The 18,552-nt window shown below is 41.9% G+C and overlaps 1 protein-coding gene across 4 annotated transcripts in view; it reads left to right on the top strand.

The window, feature by feature from the left end:
- The window catches only part of LOC106613021 (protein turtle homolog B), a 74,065-nt gene extending 59,312 nt beyond the window's left edge, over positions 1 to 14,753 (top strand). The window contains exons 13-23 of one of the 4 annotated variants that reach the window (XM_082956339.1): positions 1,201 to 1,376; positions 1,995 to 2,221; positions 2,600 to 2,684; positions 2,904 to 3,065; positions 3,158 to 3,203; positions 3,713 to 3,799; positions 4,508 to 6,142; positions 7,486 to 7,531; positions 8,311 to 8,575; positions 9,195 to 9,325; positions 9,573 to 14,753. In XM_082956339.1, coding sequence (XP_082812465.1) covers positions 1,201 to 1,376; positions 1,995 to 2,221; positions 2,600 to 2,684; positions 2,904 to 3,065; positions 3,158 to 3,203; positions 3,713 to 3,799; positions 4,508 to 6,142; positions 7,486 to 7,531 — 2,464 coding nt within the window. In that variant the 3' untranslated portion in view covers positions 8,311 to 8,575; positions 9,195 to 9,325; positions 9,573 to 14,753. Of the gene's footprint in view, positions 1 to 1,200; positions 1,377 to 1,994; positions 2,222 to 2,599; positions 2,685 to 2,903; positions 3,066 to 3,157; positions 3,204 to 3,712; positions 3,800 to 4,507; positions 6,383 to 7,485; positions 7,725 to 8,310; positions 8,576 to 9,194; positions 9,326 to 9,572 lie in introns of those variants that run through there. The other 3 variants (XM_082956342.1, XM_082956340.1, XM_082956341.1) reach the window with 3 other exon arrangements.
- Positions 14,754 to 18,552: the final 3,799 nt, after the last annotated feature.

Below are 18,552 nucleotides of genomic sequence, written 5' to 3'. Positions count from 1 at the left end.
AAACATATAACGGTATCCAGGGGGAAACATATAACGGTATCCAGGGGGAAACATATAACGGTATCCAGGGGGAAACATATAACGGTATCCAGGGAGAAACATATAACGGTATCCAGGGGGAAACATATAACGGTATCCAGGAGGAAACATATAACGGTATCCAGGGGGAAACGGTATCCAGGGGGAAACATATAACAGTATCTAGAGGGAAGCATACAACGGTATCCAGGGGGAAGCATACAACGGTATCCAGGGGGAAGCATACAACGGTATCCAGGGGGAAGCATACAACGGTATCCAGGGGGAAGCAAACAACGGTATCCAGGGGGAAGCATATAACGGTATCCAGGGGGAAGCATATAATGGTATCCAGGGGGAAACATACTATCATCAACAGACAGGTACTACAACATAATTTTGACAGCACAATGCTAATGGTTTATTACTCAGTCCTTCAGTAATATCACTCAGTTACTCAGTATTTGTATTTACATTATTTGCATTGTTGAAGAGTTGGGCATACAGTAAATCACAGAAGATGCATAATTCATGTGTTCATTCATTTATTAAAGGCGTAATGGAAAGACATTGCAGTAACATTCTATTAGACAACATCCACGAGGTGCCATAAAATCTCCATTATCATTTTATGTACATGTCAGCAGTCATACGAGCCATACTGTGTTGAATGGGGGCTGTGTGTGAATAATAATCTGATAGAAGTGGTGCTTTTGGCAGTCTAATATTAACAGCCATTCTCATCCATCTCTCTGGCATGGCCTGGTGACACCTTAATGGACATTTGTTGACTGTAATATTAAACCATGTGCTTTGAGGAACATTGCATATACATGGAGGCATCTCTTGTGTACTTAAATAATGAATTACTTTGTACAGAGAGCTGTTACTATAAATGTACGAGTCAAAGTGATCTAATTACCTTTAGTTAAGATTACAGAGATGGTGACGTGAATGTGAAGAGGACATTAAACAGAGTGAGATATAGCCTAGCAACAGTATTGTATTGCAACACTGTGGCCCACTGCCTGTGTAGTTTGACAGAGGCACACTACATAAGACTGTCTATCTACTGTACACCATATCTGCTATCTGAGTGTTACCAGGATGGCCCATTGACCTTATAGTCGGGGTGCAGGTTAGTTAGTATTGATACCTCTCTCTGTGTTTCTGTCCTCCAAGGTTGAAAAAGGAGAATTTTGGCCCCCATGACTGGCACTCCATGCCGGTGTCGGGGTCTCAGACGTGGTTGGTGGTGCCGGGACTGGAGCCCAGGACAGAGTACCAGTTCAGCGTCCTGGCACAGAACAAGCTGGGCACAGGCCCTTTCAGCGAGGTCGTGACGGTTAACACAGTAGGTAGGTGGCACCAGCGCCAGAACAACTGCCTACACTGGACTGATACAGTATGCCTATACTTGTATTTTATATTTATTAAGGATCCCCATTAGTTCCTGCCAAGGTAGCAGCTACTCTTCCTGGGGTCCAGCAACATTAAGGCAGATATATACAATTTAAAATATTACAGGACATTACATTTCATAACACTTTTCACAACACATTGTGTTCCCACAGGCCACTACTCTACTATCACATATCTACAATACAAAATCCATGTGTATGTGTGGATTTAGATACCTGTAGATACCTAGAATTTACTATTTGTAATGCATGTTTTTTTAGATAACTCTATAGCTTATGATATGCCTTAACTTGAAATATAAAAGATTTGTATTTAAATGTTTACACATCAGTGTGTCCATTTCAGACATGTCATGTTGATTCTGTATGCTCACAATATCATTGAAACTACTGCTCTCTAGAGCTATGTTCTAGAATGCAGTTTGAAATTGCTCTCACCATCTTCTGTTTATCTCTGATTGATCACATGTGAATGTATGGGTTTGTTATGGCTGTTTGAATAATATGAATTGCTTAACTTCCTTCTAAAACTGGTCTGTTCTCTTGTCCCCTTAGTGTCTCCCCTGAGTACCCCTGAACCACAGGTGCTTCTTACTCCACCACGGTGCCTCACAGCCAATCGCACGCAGCACGGCGTCCTGCTCACATGGCTCCCGCCAGCCAATCACTCCTCGCCTGTCGACCGCTACATCATGGAGTTCCGTCTCGGAGAGAGGTGGGAGGTCCTCGACGATCTGATCCCTGCCGCTGAGACTGAGCTGATGGCCAGGGACCTAGTCCAGGTAAAGGACCGTAAACACCTACATGTATAAACAATGCTGTCTGTTTATAGTGACTACTGCCAATGTGTAATTAGTGTCATAACTTGTCTATAAGATAATAATGAACACTTTACAAATGACTTGTAAATCCTATATAAATCCTTTTAGGTATACCTTCATGTATTTGTAAGTCGCTCTGGATAAGAGCGTCTGCTAAATGACTAAAATGTAAAATGTATACTCAAACTGTTATTTCTATTATTTTGCCAATGGCAGTTGTTTTGGGGTAATGACACCGTTATTTTGAGACAGTGGTTATGCTGAGGGGAATTGGACTGTGGATGTGTTATGTGTGTGGAATGGACAGTGGAGGAGTGTGTTGTTTTATGTCCCTGGCAGGAGTCCTGGTATGAGTTCAGAGTCATGGCCGTCATGGATGACCTCATCAGTGACAGCAGTAATGTGGTGGGAGTGTCCAGCACAGGTAAGTGTTACACATAATATATTACACTACAATTCAGAATTAGATTAAGAGTATATTCAAATAATATTCCCAAATAGCTACAATGGAATGGAATCTTTTTAAATGCTGCTGATATGTCACTCCATTACATCCATTTACCCCCCCCCCACCCTCCATTTACCATTTACCCCTCCCCCCCACCCTCCATTTCTGAACCCCTGGGTACCTTTTCCGCTTCAGATCCCTTCCCCCCTACGGAGGTGACTGAAGAGGGGTTGGCGCGGCCCGTGGTAGCGGGCGTCGTGGCAACCATCTGCTTTCTGGCGGCTGCGGTGCTCTTCAGTACTCTAGCAGCCTGCTTCGTCAACAAACAGCACCGACGCAAACTCAAACGCAAACCAGGTATGCCTCCAATTCCTCTAACTGTCTAACTTCTACTGTTCATTCACTGGTCTTGGTTGTAATCTCTATATCTCTGTTTTGTCTCTTCTAAGACCCTCCCCTGTCTGTAACACACTTCAGGAAAAGCATTGACTCACCGTAAGTACTAAAAATTTGTAAGTCGCTCTGGATAAGAGCGTCTGCTAAATGACTAAAATCTAAAATCTAAAATCTAAAAACAAACCCAGAGAGATTAAAAAACAGGAGCCAACCTTTTGAGCTCATATGTCGATTCACAATGCAGTAGTCACTGGATTGAATTTAGATGCAACAATAAACTCCTCTTTACCTGTCTTAAGAGTTATTGTTATGGCCTCTGTTCACTTCACTCCTGTTCAGTACCAGCTGTCAGGGCAGGGTATCTTTGCTAGGACATGAATATGGTTTGGATGTATATTGTGTGTATGTCAAAGGTTTGGAGAGAGGTCTATGTTAAAAGGAATTGGATGTGTTGACTTGCATTATAATGCATGTTCCAGTTGTTTATATCAGAATAGTGAAGTCTAGTCCTCTTGTGACTCCGTGATGGTCCCTCCTGTGTTGTGTGGAGGTTTGGCTTAGTTGACAGATGACCGTGGCCCATGTCATTTGTGTGTCTCCCACCGCAGGCCTCCTCTCACCCCCTTGCCCGGGGTAGAGCCCTGTTGGGACGCGCCAGCCAGGAGCAGCTACATGCCCCCACCAGCCAGCTCCCTGTGAGTGCTTAGCTGCTTGCACCATGCCACAGTGTGTGCTGTGCTGCACTACGCTATGCTGGCTTGGCTGCATGGATAATAAATGAATTTTATAGATTTTATTTACTTAGTGCTCTGCTGGCCTAACCGCATGCACAGTATACATTATATGCACCGTATAGGGATTTGTGTTTGCGTTGGCTCAGCTGCATGCACTGTACTGTGTATATGCACTCTATAGTTGACTGTGTTGTTTACAATGCTGCTCCTGGTGTGTGGCAAATAGAAAAAAAGGGCTAGTTGGATGTCATCTGCTTTATTTTTATGCCATAAAAGCATTTGGCGCAGCATATGTCCCCAACAAGACAAATGGCCCTCGGTTTTTACCCAAGAGCAAGTAAAAAAAGATCTGTGAGACGGTTGTCATGGCTGCTTGGTAACGGTTCCTTTCTCATACTTTCGCTGGGGCTACAGTCATTAGCTTCAATGCTAGCAGAATGCACTGGATACTATCAGGTTGAATACAAATGAAACAGGTGTATTTGCTTTGACATGGTGCCATGGCTTTGGATTTTATCAGTCTAGCATAGTAGTGATGCCTACTGTGAATAACATGCTATTTTACTGTGTACAATTAGGCAGTTTATTGATGAATAACTGCTGTTTAATAGGTTCATTATGAAGCCATCATGTTTGAGTGTCTGCCTCTGTGTTGGTTGTGCCTGACAGGCTGTCCTCTGGGAAGATCAGTCCAGAGAGCTCCCCTCCCGCCTCGCGGCCCCAGTCCCTGTCTTCAGATGGGGCCCACGGCCCGGGCCTGTACGTCAGGAGGCTGCCAAGCCCTCAGAGAGACAAGGACAAAGAGCTTTCCTTCTACAAGAAAACCAAGCGTGCCATAGCCAGCAAGAAGTACAGCGTGTCCAAGCACGAGGCAGAGGTCACCAGCCCCATCGAGCTGATCAGCCGCGGTCCCGATGGTCGTTTCAGCATGGCCAGCCCGCCATCAGCCCACCGCCGCATCCAGGGCTTCCCATTCGCCGAGGAGTCCGACATGTATCCTGAGTTCCGGCAGTCCGACGAGGAGAATGACTTTGACCCCGGGCCCCTGCCCCCGATCATGGCCACGCTCCGACCACAGCTCTCCCCAACATCCTCCAGTCTGGAGTCCACGCAGCCCCCCAACTACAGCCCCCGCCTCCACAGGCCCATGGAAGGTATGAGCTTTGTGGAGGGCAGTGGGCATCATGCTGCAGGGCAGGCCCCAGCCTCCCTCTACAGGGATTTTCCACAGGTCCCCTTCTATGGGTATCTAGGCAGCTGCGGGGAATCGGGTATACCGCCACCTTTTTACATGCCTGACATCAGTCCCCGTAGTTCCACTCTATCCTCCCCCCCAGGCACTGCTGACGGGGGGCCCTACGGTTATCCCTCCATCCCAGAGGAGAGGGAAGAGATGGAGCTCCATCATCAGTACACTGCCTCTGGCCATTCCCTTCCTCATACACACAGTACTCCCCCTCGCTCCCCTCGCTCACCTGACAGCTGGCAGCCTCACGAGTTCCCCTTTCTGGGTCTGGAGGGGCCCCGCTTCATTTATCCACCTCACCACCCCTTACATCATCACCAGGACCTTCCCGACCCTCCACCGTACCCCCCTCTCCACTCTCTCCCCCCCAGCCGCCTGCACCTCCCCAGCCCTCGGCTCCTGCAGCTGGAGGTCCCAATGGCTCCGCAGAGCAGGGACCGACCCCCAGGCCCTCCAGCTAGGCGCTTAGCTATGCAACAGGCCCAGAGTCTCGGCCAGCTCAGACACACGTCCCATGGTGTGGGTGTACCAGTGTTGCCTTACCCTGACCCGGCAGCCCGTGAAGGGAGCCTAAGCACAGCCCGTAGCAGCAGCCCCCAGTCCTGGCTCAGCCCGAGGTCAGGGCGTAGGACAGACCCCTCCCTGCCCCCGCTGGTCCTCCAGCCCTCCCGCCTCTCACCCCTCTCCCAGAGCCCTCTTAGCACCCAGCCAGGTTCTCCAGATATTCTAGTCCGCCCCCCGCCCCGCCCCAGCATCCTCCGCACATCCCACTCTCTGGAGATGCCTGAGATCACCCTGCACCCCCAAGCCACTGTCAGTTTCTCCCGAAGGTCCTCCCTGGCCACCTCCCCCACCCAGGCCCAGCAGGGAAGCCGCAGGCCCAGCCCCAGTTACCGTCCCCACATGTCCTATGCCTCCACCGCAGCCAGTTATCCCTCCCAGTCCCCCTCTCCCCCCTTGGAGGGCAGGGATGTGTTCGGGCAGTGGCCATCCCAGAGAAGGACAGAGGAGGAGATGCTGCCCTCAGAGCCCTCCCAACTCCAGATATCCGCCTCAGGGTAGGTGACCTACACCGGTCCGGCAGGGACAGCAACGCACTAACTAACGCACATAACAAACTTCTCCAACCTGGGCACTCAATTCTTAATGTATCCCCAGTTTATAGAATATGACGTAATGTTTTACTTTTGGCATACCAATAATGCATATTTAGGCTTATATGCAGAAAGCATGTATTTGCATCTGGCACACATCTGATCAGTCATAAACAAGTTATTAATAAAAAAATTGGCAATATACCCATCTGAATCAAGGCAAATGATACAATTCATACTTTTAAAGTGTGTCCTTATGACACATTTTGAAATTTAACCCTAGAACAAAGTCACATCTGAAGATATTGATATTGATCTTTGAATTCTGTAATTATTATTTATTAGATATTTGTGTTTTTATCTGTATGGCGACCCATTTTCAGAAGAAAATGTGAGTTTTAACTGCCATAGTTCACGGAAAATACTGTTTGCTAAAGAAAATGTTGGCAGGAAGCCTAACCTAGAATGTGTAAAATGTTACAATTGCATTAAGATGCAATCTGTAGCATAGGATTTCAGGTGGCAGACTTATGGGATCTTTGAGCGAATGCATCCCTAAATAATTAGCTAGCATATACAGTGTTTTTTTTATTGATTGAAAACTCTGAATACTACTCTGAATACTGAATAATAGTAATATTTATTCTTACATATTTAGTTGATTTCCTTGTATTATTGCCCACCTTTGACATCTTAGTAGAGGCTTTCCTTGACTGCTACTGTTTTTTAACTGGTGGTAAATGACACTGTAGCTAAACTAAAAAATGACGATTGAGTGAGACCTACAGTGCCTTCGACCCCTCAAACAAAATGTGAAATGTACAAGGTAGCAAAGTTAATTTAATGATATTCAGCGTCATTATTGCCCACATAAGCCTTCTATTTCAGGAATGATCTTCACACATTTGAACATTTGAATATCAGAGATTTATGACCAAACACCTGTTTTATTTTTTTATTTTTTACCTGAGACCATTTGGACAACTTGATCATTTCTAATTATTATCTATTACACCCACATAGTCATACAGTAATCCTCTGCAGGACAATAGAAGACATACACGAGAGCAATATACCTGAGGCGCATATAATCCTCCCCTTTTGTCTGTGTACCTACATGCTTCCCCCTCACACCCACCTCCTACCTTTCTGAATCCCAGGGATTGCCAGGTTAGCGTAAGCGGTCACGGTCTTTTCCCACCCCTTTACAGTGTCATGGTCATATGGGCAAGTATAGTGTAGGCCTGCTGGTTTGTACAATATGAGGGCTCAGGGGTCTTACCTCATCTGTTTTTGATTGATCTCAGCTATCTGGGCAGCGTTGTTGTGAGCCGGTCCCCTACGCCGCAATAGGTAAGGGTCGGACCCATGTCTGAGAGGGGAGGCGTCAGCAGGGGAGGGCTCTAATCACTCTCTCCTTTAAAGGGGAATCGCTGACTTTGGGTTGAGCCTCTTTACTGGATTCAAGTTTGCTAGCTCTAATGCTAACTGCTAACATACAGGTTACATTCCCTACAGTTCTTTGGCACAACATGCCTGCTGTCGAGCACAGTTATTAGGCTGGTGAGCAATATTAGGAGCTGTTTTGGACTGTGGAGCAGTATTTGAAATACAGGCACGGTTTCCCTGCACTCAAAAAAGCCTTGAATCAATAGAGGACCCAGATTACTGATAGACTGGAGTATTCCCCTTTAAAGTTTTGTTCCATGTGCAAAATGCCATGCATGCCTTCTCTAAATATCTCTCTTTTGACTCAAACGTATAACAATAATTCTCAAGACTAAATTCTTCGTCACATTCGTCGTCTTAAGTGCTTTCGTTTCTGTCATGTGACTGTTTTTAATGGCCATTTCCTCTTCCTGTCATGTGACTGTTCTTTAACGGCCATTTCCTCTTCCTGCCATCTCCTCCCGTCAGCATGGTGAAGCCTCTGTACACAGTGTTCATGTTGATGAAAGTGTGCTGTACAGTGTTCATGTTTTATGGAAATGTACTGTATCTAACTAACTGTGGCCCCTGCACACAGTATTTGTGATTATGAAAATGCTACTATTTATCTAACGAGGAATGCTTTAATTCTCATATTTGTCTCCCCTCTCTGCTAATGGCTCTCAATCTCTCTCTCTCTACAGTGACACTATGAAGGACAACACCTCTAAACCTTTGTGTTCCTACAGTATGCCTTTTGAAACAATATGTTTTGGCAGAATCACTTGACTTTAGATATCGTCAAGTTAGGTTTTGAAGCTGGTGTATTCAATCCATTAAATGGCAACAAACATTTAATCTCATGAACCTGAACGTAAATGTTTGGTGTTGATGAGGTTATTTTGGGTCTTAATATCATTACTTGCATCTTTCTATGATGGACTGCAAAACAAGAGTATTCATTATGAGGTAAAAGTATTTTTCAAAACAGATACCTTTCTGTGTAAAGCTCATCAACGTCCTTCAATTTGACATGGATTTACAATTAGCCAATGATAGATACTGCTCATCTTTAACACATTAAAATATATTCAGTATTAGGGTGATTTTGATTGATATGTCATTCATTAAATGAAAATAATCCACATACCGTAGCTCTATCAAAAGATGAGAATCCTCTTTGTTGCCCCACTCAACAAAACAGACAAGCCATTCTCACTGTAGAGCAAGAGGAGCAACTCAGTAACTATAGAAACTGAAGCCTTTCTTATGTAAACTGTTATTACAATTACAGTATAGAGATTATTTTCATTTTATGGGTATCTGAAAGTGACAAATATTGACGTATTCCTTCATAATTATTTTGAGAATTAACACAGTTCGTCCCATAGTACTTTATTAATTCCTCACAATCTAAAGCCAATGAATTTCTCAACAAATCATCAGTTTATTTATGGTTCAATATTACAGCCTTTCGGAATCAATGTCCTCCTGACTCCCCATCTGACTAATCACTGAGAGGATAGCGCTCCCCGGTGGTGAGTTAAAGTAAAGCATGTGTATTGTGCCTGTCTTGTCCTCTTTCTAGGGAACCTCTAGGTGCGTCTTGTGATCCTGCCGGGTCTGAGAGCTTACAGTCACTGCTACACCACTGTATTACTAAAGCCAAGAGAGTGGCTGCCAACACCAATAACAACTCCACTTCCAGGAGAAGAACAGGTCAGTCTCTGAACTAAAGAATAGGCCACAGGCTGACACACAACTGTTTGAAGTACCAATAAGAATAACATTTAGTGAGTTCATTGTAGCCTTGTCCCAAATCTGTTTGTGATGTAAAGCCAAATCCTATCGTTGTCATGCCTATGTAACGACCATACTTGTTTGCTTTACAGCACTTAGACAAGTCAGGGGCCATACGAAATGCTTCTGTGTTGTATCCTCAATAACACTACCTCTCCCTCGCTAGGTGTGTCTCCCTCTCAGACCCAGCAGCAATCCCAGACTCCCCCGGCTCACAGGAAGAGGAAAAGGCAGAACAGGAAGAGCCCATATCTCTTTTTGTCCTCACTCCTGCGCCGCAGCAGACGCTCTGAGGAGGACCAGGCGGCCATCCTGGCCAGTATAGACTCAGACGGGCCCAACTATGGGACCCTACACTGACCACTGACCAGTATGTCCACTACTGTCACTCACAGACAGCCCAAGCCATGGGACGTGACTACATTGACCCACCAACCTAGATCTCCCTATAACTCCCATACACTGATGATGATAATCAGATGATTCATTCCATTCAGCTTTTGGCAGTGGAGAACCTGTCTCTATCATTTTTCTAATATTTTAGAAACAAAATAAAGATGTTTTCCATGTCTCCCTGAGGATAATGTAGTGAGGCTCACCAGATAAAACATCTGTAATGTAAATATATTAAATAATGAAAAGGGGGAGAATCTCTCCTATTGTAGGAAAGTGCATTGATCTAAATAATTCACAACACCTTAAAAGTCACTGGTCAGGAGGAGTCTATCTGAGGTGTTACAGTGACACCGTGGACTATAAAACCTGGTGTGTTCCTTAGACAAGGACCTCAGTCTACCTTTCCTACAATTCAAATAGTGTCAGTATCTAACACAGGGTTCGTATCACAAAATATACCTCAGAGTAAGCGTAGAATTGCTGTAATTCTAGTGGTATATACTGTACGTATTTTACATTATTTTTCAAATGAAATAAATGGTATATAGTATCATACACTTCCCATATGAAATGGATGCTATGGCCTGAAATCTGATTTTGATCCGCATTTAATATCGATCCCAATCTGCATATTTTGCTTAATCCCAAAATAATATTATCATCCAATACGAGGCGTGATATGATATTGGTACATTTCAAACCACTAAAAGACATGTCCTCACTCTCTTGCATGTTGGCTCAAAGCCTTTAACCATGTGATCACATCCAGTAAAGTTGAGCCCATGTTCTTCTTGCTAAGATATACAGTAACCTTGTGTTCAAAAGAGGCCAAATGTTCACTTGATAGGGTGAGTACAGAAAAGGGGTGAGGAAATGTGATGTCTATACAGTGTTTTTCATTAATATGGAGGAAACCTCGAGTCACTTGTGGAATATGACACATCTCTAGGGGCCTTGTTTGCCTTTTCTCTCTTGTTTTTGAAAAGTGAATTAACTGCCTTTTCCTTCGCCTTCACGCATTCTCTCTCTCTCTGTTGGGACTCATTATAAACTCCAGTCTGACGTGGTGCAGACTCAACTTTTTCTGCCAAGGACACCTAGCTGTGAGGAAGTGGTACTGAAGGTGCATTACTCTGATTCTTTTATAAAAAATCTATCTTGACTGTGTATATTCTACTAATAGAACAGACCTATAATAACAATTAGTGATTATGATAAGTGTTATTCATTTCAGGTTTCGAATTGTGGTAATGTTATAACATAGATTTTTTTTAAATCACAATTAAATCAACATTTAAATGTAAATGATACAGAAGTAGTTATTATGCAGAAAGTGAAACTTGCCATTGATGTTCATATTTCAAAACAACTGTAATACTTAATACTGTATTGAAAGATCTGATTGCTGTTGATTTATTATGCGATTTTAACCAATGGGCTTGTTAGATGACAAGTGACAACATTTGTGTTACAATAACTAAGGTGAAACTCAAGGTGGGGTGGCTGTCTCGACTCTCGACTGTTTATCTCTCTAACAACTGTATAATATTACCTGCTAGCTATTTCTCTTTATGTTTATTCATTTTAACACTAACCGATAATGAATGTATGTTTTGCTGTACAGGAAATGAATGTCCTGATGTCACAGTACAATGGATGACCTGTCACATGTGGTGGTATTAAGTTTAGGTTTAATTGGCTAGTTGGCACAATAGATTGATTTGATTTATCTCAAGGGGCTAGCTGGTTAGCCAAGGAAGAATGTTTTCCTTTACACTGATGGTTACTGTTAGCATTTTCTTCTCACTCTGTAGACTATACCTATTAGAGCGCTTTACGCTTACACACTGACAAGATGAATCACTGGAAGACATTGACATTTTAAACCCATTTGTCTGACTTGGAGTCACTTTTATCTCTACTGATAGCAATTCAGGAGTTGAACTAGCCATAACAACTCTCTGAATGTATGTTAATTAATACCCTCTCTGCTTGCTATAGAATACAATTCAGTGATCAAAACATCAACTTTATCTGCCCTCTTCACTCACTTTCCAACATATTTTCTTTTGAATTAGTGAAATAGTTGTTTGAAATTGATACATCAACATGCATATTCTAAGAATTGGTTATATGTAAGATATGATGAAAATCTATATTTATAATGTATACATGGTGTGTACTGTATTTGTAAAGATGAAACTAAACAGAAAGATTTTCTGTCCGTGTCAATTATGCTTGAGGACAAAACTCTAGATACAGATTTAAAGCAAATTATATTAGATGTGATGAAACTATTTGCTTTAAGGTAGGAAGTGGACAATATTTATAAAACATCTTAAGGTGCCTCTTTTGTCATATTTTCGGAGACGTTGTTTTACATTTATGGAAAAGTAAATGTTAGCACAGAACAAATGTGTTATTGTCATTTGGGCCTGCTGGCTGCACAAGTTCAGTAGTATTTCTTCTGTTGTATAGTATGTGAATGAATACCAATTTGAAAAGCTTTAGAAGCATCAACGTGTTGTCGCTGGACTAAACCTTATCTGGAACAGAAAACAACTTTTCTTTTCTCACGAGCACACAGGTAGATTCACTCATGATCACTTGCCTTCAGATGTCCAAAGTATGAGAGAAAGAAAAGAGAGACCACATTTTTCATTGAGCCACAATGTCATCGTTATGGGGTACTGTATGTGCTGCAACCGAAGTCGTGTTTACATTAGCTAGAGATGACATACGTGATACTAGGACGTAGTTGCTTTCAACATTATGACTTGGTGCTATGTTTAACTCTGTGGTGCTGTAGATCAGAGGCCTAATCTCTTGAAGTCCTCTGTGTTTTACTAACTCAACTAGTTCCATCGTTGTAGGTCCTATTAGTAAACTAGTGTGATTGGCAATGAGCAAATTGTATTGATTGTGGAATCAGATAGTGGCAATAGATAGTGTGGTGACATTCAAAAAATACATAAAAGAGACTTGTAGCAGTCAATGGAACAATAGTTAGTTTCTGTCTCTGTTACATCCTCTGTCTGTGCTTCCAGGGTACCCTCCAAAGTGTTGTACTTGTGTTGAAGGGGAGATATAATATCCAGATTAGATGGGGAAACCTACTTGGTGTGAAGTTATTTATCAGTACTTTGGATCAGTATTAAATATGTAACAGGAGACAGGGGAGGGAATCTGAGCCTATGGTCAGGGTATGAGAAGGTTGTTCTACACTACACACTTCCTACAGGTCAAAACTATTTTTGATTGACAGCACTGTTTTCAAGCACACTACTGCAGGGGCATAACCTTCCTACGTGATTTCTCTCTACTGTTGTCGCAAAGTCTCCTATTGGGGGACAGTATTGTACAGTATAGCCAATAAGAGTATTCATCAAACAGCGTTTGTATTTAAGCTGATTCTTCTCGTATGTTTTGGTAAAGCTGATTCTTCTCGTATGTTTTGGTAAAGGTATTTCTGACACATTCTCCATGTAGAATTTTACTAATGTATGTAGTCTTCCGGGCTCTTTTGCTTAAAAAAAACATATAGTATGTAAGAGGGCTACTTTGGAGGTACAGATGTAGGATCTTAATTTGAGCCAGTTTGATACTGCAGGAAAATAATACCTTCAGCAAGAAAAAATGTGAATTATTATAATGATTATAATTAATGGACATTTTTTTTAGGGGTTGCAAAAATGTTCTTAAGGGAAAATAAAGTCTGAAATGTCAAAGTGGAAATTACAAACTTCAGAAGCCTTTTTAAACCTCAAATACACTACAAGTCTGAAATATCCTGCATTGCAGGAAAGTTCTCCTGCAACAGGGCGATCAAATTAAGATCCTGTTCTGTTAGATCGACTTTTGTTTTGTGTTTTTCTGCCCTAATGCTTTTAGTGCAGGAGCTGGTAGGATTATACTTAGAGCCAATTTGATTTAACTATATTTATCTTGCATGTAGAGACAATACAAAAAAGCCTATTCAGCAATCAGTCATAAACTTTCAACCTGGTTGTGATCAGACAGAAAATGGAATATGTAGTATTTTCTATGTTCTCTGTTTTTCCATGTGTACCAGCACTGAGGAAATAGAATGTATTATTACTGTACAATAAGCGCTACATCTTTGACTGTTTTAACTAATGCTCCTCATCTTCAAGCAAGCCAGTAGTGCTTAAAGGAAGAATATGTAGTCATGTCTTAGCATATTTTCATCCATTGAGCCGTGTGCGTGCTGTACATCACACATTTACATTCTATATTTTATGTTGGCGTCTTCTGCGCATAATCTGTTTCAATATGCCTTTTTAACTGAAACAATTGATTGATATCAGACTGTTCATATGTAAATATTCAGAAGCAAAAACATAAAATACCTTTTACTTTTTGTCTGTTTTAGAATGATAACCTGCTGATAATTTGGAGCTTCATCATTCAGTTCTTTTGGATTGACATCAGGAATTATTTTCCACTTAACTTTTATGTGAGCAATTAACTCATCCACTGTATGGTGCTGTACCAAAGCCTTATGTAAAAAACTAGTCTGTGTTGATTTTCTCTTTTGCCACTGTTGTCCAGGGAATTCAATATTGCCTGGGATCACATGTTACTCACTTCATGTTCAACTGCCATGGAACGTTGTTCTTCAGAATAAACCCTGATACCACCAGTGGCTTCTAGATGATAGGTGACAGAAGCTTATGACCTGTGGCATAGGCTCAAGACAAAGTGACATAGGTTTATTAAAAAAGGCATTGGCACAGTTTTTGTAACATTGGCTCATGAGCGGTTTGACATAGACATACAGCATGTTCTATGATGATCCATGGCATGTCCATGAGAGGTGGAAAGCAGCGTTGCGTTCATGTCCATCATATGTCCATTTCCAACGCTTAGTCCAATGTAATATTTTCCTCTCCAATTTTTGTATTTTGATATAATAAAAATCTAAAACGTGCTTATGTATGTGTTTGCGTTATTTTTGGATTAACAAACTAAAATGGAATTTCTGTCTGACCTTTTGTCTGACCTGTAGAGGTGTAGTTTCAACTACTGGACACAAGGTGTGGGTGTTAGAGAGCCAGACACCATGACTGGCTGCTAGATAAATTATCAGGTCAGAGAAAAGTATTTATTTTGAGTATTTATATATATTATCGTGAGGCTATCTAGTCAGATTTACAGTTCATACAATTGGTATATAGTGAGTTATAAAAATGTCTGACCATACAAGGTACTGTAGACCTATATCAAATTAAGATTATGTTAAATTGAAATCACTTCCACAAGTTGCTAAGTGGGATTATTTCCATTTATAGTATATAACAAACTACTATGTGAAACCTGGAAGGTCAGTCATGAATCTAGTGTTAAGAAAGCTCCACCACCCAATGACCAAACTGTGGATATATACTGACAGTGAATGACTGGCCTTCGCACTAATGTTCAAATTCCTTTCTGGCTTTGCAAAAAATGATCCCTTTCAGTCTGCATATACACAGAATATACCAAACATTAGGAACACCTTCCTGACATTAGGAACACCTTTCTTATAAATATTGTTTTAACCTGTCTCCTCCCTTTCATCTACACTGATTGAAGTGGATTTAACAAGTGACATCAATAAGGAATCATAGCATTCACCTGGATTCACCAGTCTATTTCATGGAAAGAGCAGGTGTTTTTAAGGCAATTTACATTAAGCAAAAGACGATTGGTCTCTTAGGCCTTATTGTTGGTAATAGGTACACACAGATGATGTCATTAGTATATCACCTGTGTTCGGTGTGTTTATCTTTATTTTACAAGTTAAGTTGAGAATTTATGTTTGTACATGTATTTTATACTGACCTTATAGACACAATTGACTTTAAGTTAATATACAATGCATTCGGAAAGTATTCAGACCCCTTGACTTTTTCCACATTTTGATACGTTACAGCCTTATTCTAAAATTGATTAAATTGTTTTTTTTCCTTCATTAATCTACACACAATACCCCATAATGAGAAACAAAAATAGTTTTTTCAAAATGTGTGTGAATTTATTACAAATAAAAAACTGAAATATCATATTTACCATTTACTCAGTACTTTGTTGAAGCACCTATGACAGCGATTACAGCCTAAAGTCTTCTTGGGTATGATGCTACAAGCTTGGCACACCTGTATTTGAGGAGTTTCTCCCATTTTTCTCTGCAGATCAATCAATCAATAACATTTATTTATAAACCCCTTTTTACATCAGCAGATGTCACAAAGTGCTATACAGAAACCCAGCCTAAAATCCCAAACAGCAAGCAATGCAGATGTAGAAGCATGGTGGCTACAAAAAAACTCCCCAGAGAGGCTGGAACCTAGGAAGAAACCTAGAGAGGAACCAGGCTCTGAGGGGTGGCCAGTCCTCTTCTGGCTGTGCCATCACGTCTGACTCAATCCACTCAAGTGACACACCCCTCCTAGGGACGGCATGGAAGAGCACTAGTAAGCCAGTAATAGGGTCAGAAACAGAGAATCCCAGTGGAGAGAGGGGAGCCGACCAGGCAGAGATAGCAATACCGGTTCGTCGCTCCAGGGCATTGCCATTCACCTTCACACCCCTGGGCCAGTCTACACTCAATCATAGGACCTACTGAAGAGATGAGTCTTCAGTAAAGACTTAAAGGTCGACACCGAGTCTGCGTCTCTCACATGGATAGGTAGACAATTCCACAAAAATGTTACTCTAGGAGAAAGCCCTGCCTCCAGCTGTTTGCTTAGAAATTCGAGGGACAATAAGGAGGCCTGCGTCTTGTGACTGTAGCGTACGTGTAGGTATGTACGGCGGTACCACATCGGAGAGATAGGTAGGAGCAAGGCCATGTAATGCTTTGTAGATTCGCAGTAAAACCTTGAAATCAGCTCTAGCCTTAACAGGAAGCCAGTGTAGAGAGGCTAGTACTGGAGTAATATGATCAAATGTTTTGGTTCTTGTCAAGATTGTGGCAGCCATGTTTAGCACTAACTAAAGTTTATTTAGTGCTTTATCCGGGTAGCCGGAGAGTAGAGCATTGCAGTAGTCTATTCTAGAAGTGACAAATGCACGGATTCGATTTTCTGCATGATTTTTGGACAAAACATTGACGAATTTTGCAATGTTACGAAGATGGAATAAGGCTGTCCTTGAAAAATTCTTGATATGTTCATCAAAAGAGAGCAGGGTCCAGGGTACAGGTCCTTCACAGTTTTATTTGAGATGACTGTACAACCATCAAGATGAATTATCAGATCCAACAGCAGTTCTCTTTCTTTCTTGGGACCTAGAACTAGCATCTCTGTAAAAGTTTAAAAGAATTGCTAACATCCACTTCCTTATCTCTGAAACACAGGCTTCCATAATAGGCAGTTTTGGGGCTTCATCATGTTTAAACAAAATGTACAGGTGTGTGTCGTCCAGCACTAAGGTATAGGAGCTCGAGGACAGAATTTGGTCAAGTGCGGTCTCAGTGCTATGATGCTACATTATTTCTCTTCAGGAAGCCAGTAAGTTGCTGCACAACAGCTTCTTTTTTTTTTTTTTGAGGAATGGGAGATTCGATATAGGCTGATAGTTTTTTACATTTTCCGGTACAAGGTTTGGCTTTTCAAGAGAGGCTTTATTACTGCCACTTTTAGTGAGTTTGGTACACATCCAGTGGATAGGGAGCCATTTATTATGTTCAATATAGGAGGGCCAAACACAGGAAGTAGCTCTTTCAGCAGTTTAGTTGGAATAGGAGCTTGAATATGCAGCTTGAAGGTTAAGAGGCCATTACTATTTTCATGAATGTGTCAAGAGGTACAGGATTCAAAAACGTGAGTATTTCCATTGATCCTAGGCCCTGGCAGTTCTGTGCAGAGTCAGGACAACAGAGTTTTTGAGAAATACGCAGATTCAAAGAGGAGTCCGTAATTGCTTTATAATGATCAAGATCTTTTCTTCGAAGAAGTTCATGAATTCATCACTGCTGAAGTGAAAGCCATCCGCTCTTGGGGAATGCTGCTTTTTAGTTAGCTTTGCGACAGTATCCAACAGGACAACGACCCTATATTTTGGATTTTTCTTATTCTCCTCAATTGGATTGGAAAAATAGGATGATCGCGCAGCAGTGAGGGCTCTTCGATATTGCACGGTACTGTCTTTCCAAGCTTGTTGCAAGACTTCCAGTTTGGTGTAGCACAATTTTTGTTCCAATTTTCTAGAAGCTTGCTTCAGGGGTTTGGGATCATCTCAAGCTCTGTCAGGTTGGATGGGGAACGCTCAGGACCTCAGACTGGGGTGAAGGTTCACCTTCCAACAGGACAACGACCCTAAGCGCACAGCCAAGACAACGCAGGAGTGGCTTCGGTACAAGTCTCTGAATGTCCTTGAGTGGCCCAGCCAGAGCCCGGACTTGAACCCGATCGAACATCTCTGGAGAGACCTGAAAATAGCTGCGCAGCGACGCTCCCCATCCAACTTGACAGAGCTTGAAAGGATCTGCAGAGAAGAATAGGGGAAACTCCCCAAATACAGGTGTGACAAGCTTGTAGCATCATACTCAAGAAGTCTTGAGGCTGTAATCGCTGCCAAAGGTACTTCAACAAAGAATATCTAGTTTTTTTTTATACATTTGCAAAAACTTCTAAAAACCTGTTTTCACTTTGCCATTATGGGTATTTTAGAATAAGGCTGTAATGTAACAAAATGTGGAAAAAAGGAAGGGGTCTGAATACTTTTTGAATGCACTGTGCATGTAG

This window comes from Salmo salar, chromosome 09 (assembly GCF_965601325.2).
Source record: "Salmo salar chromosome 09, fSalSal1, whole genome shotgun sequence".
Lineage (NCBI taxonomy): Eukaryota > Metazoa > Chordata > Actinopteri > Salmoniformes > Salmonidae > Salmo > Salmo salar.
The sequence above is the reverse complement of the archived record's forward strand: the minus strand, read 5'-3'. Positions and strand labels throughout refer to the sequence as shown.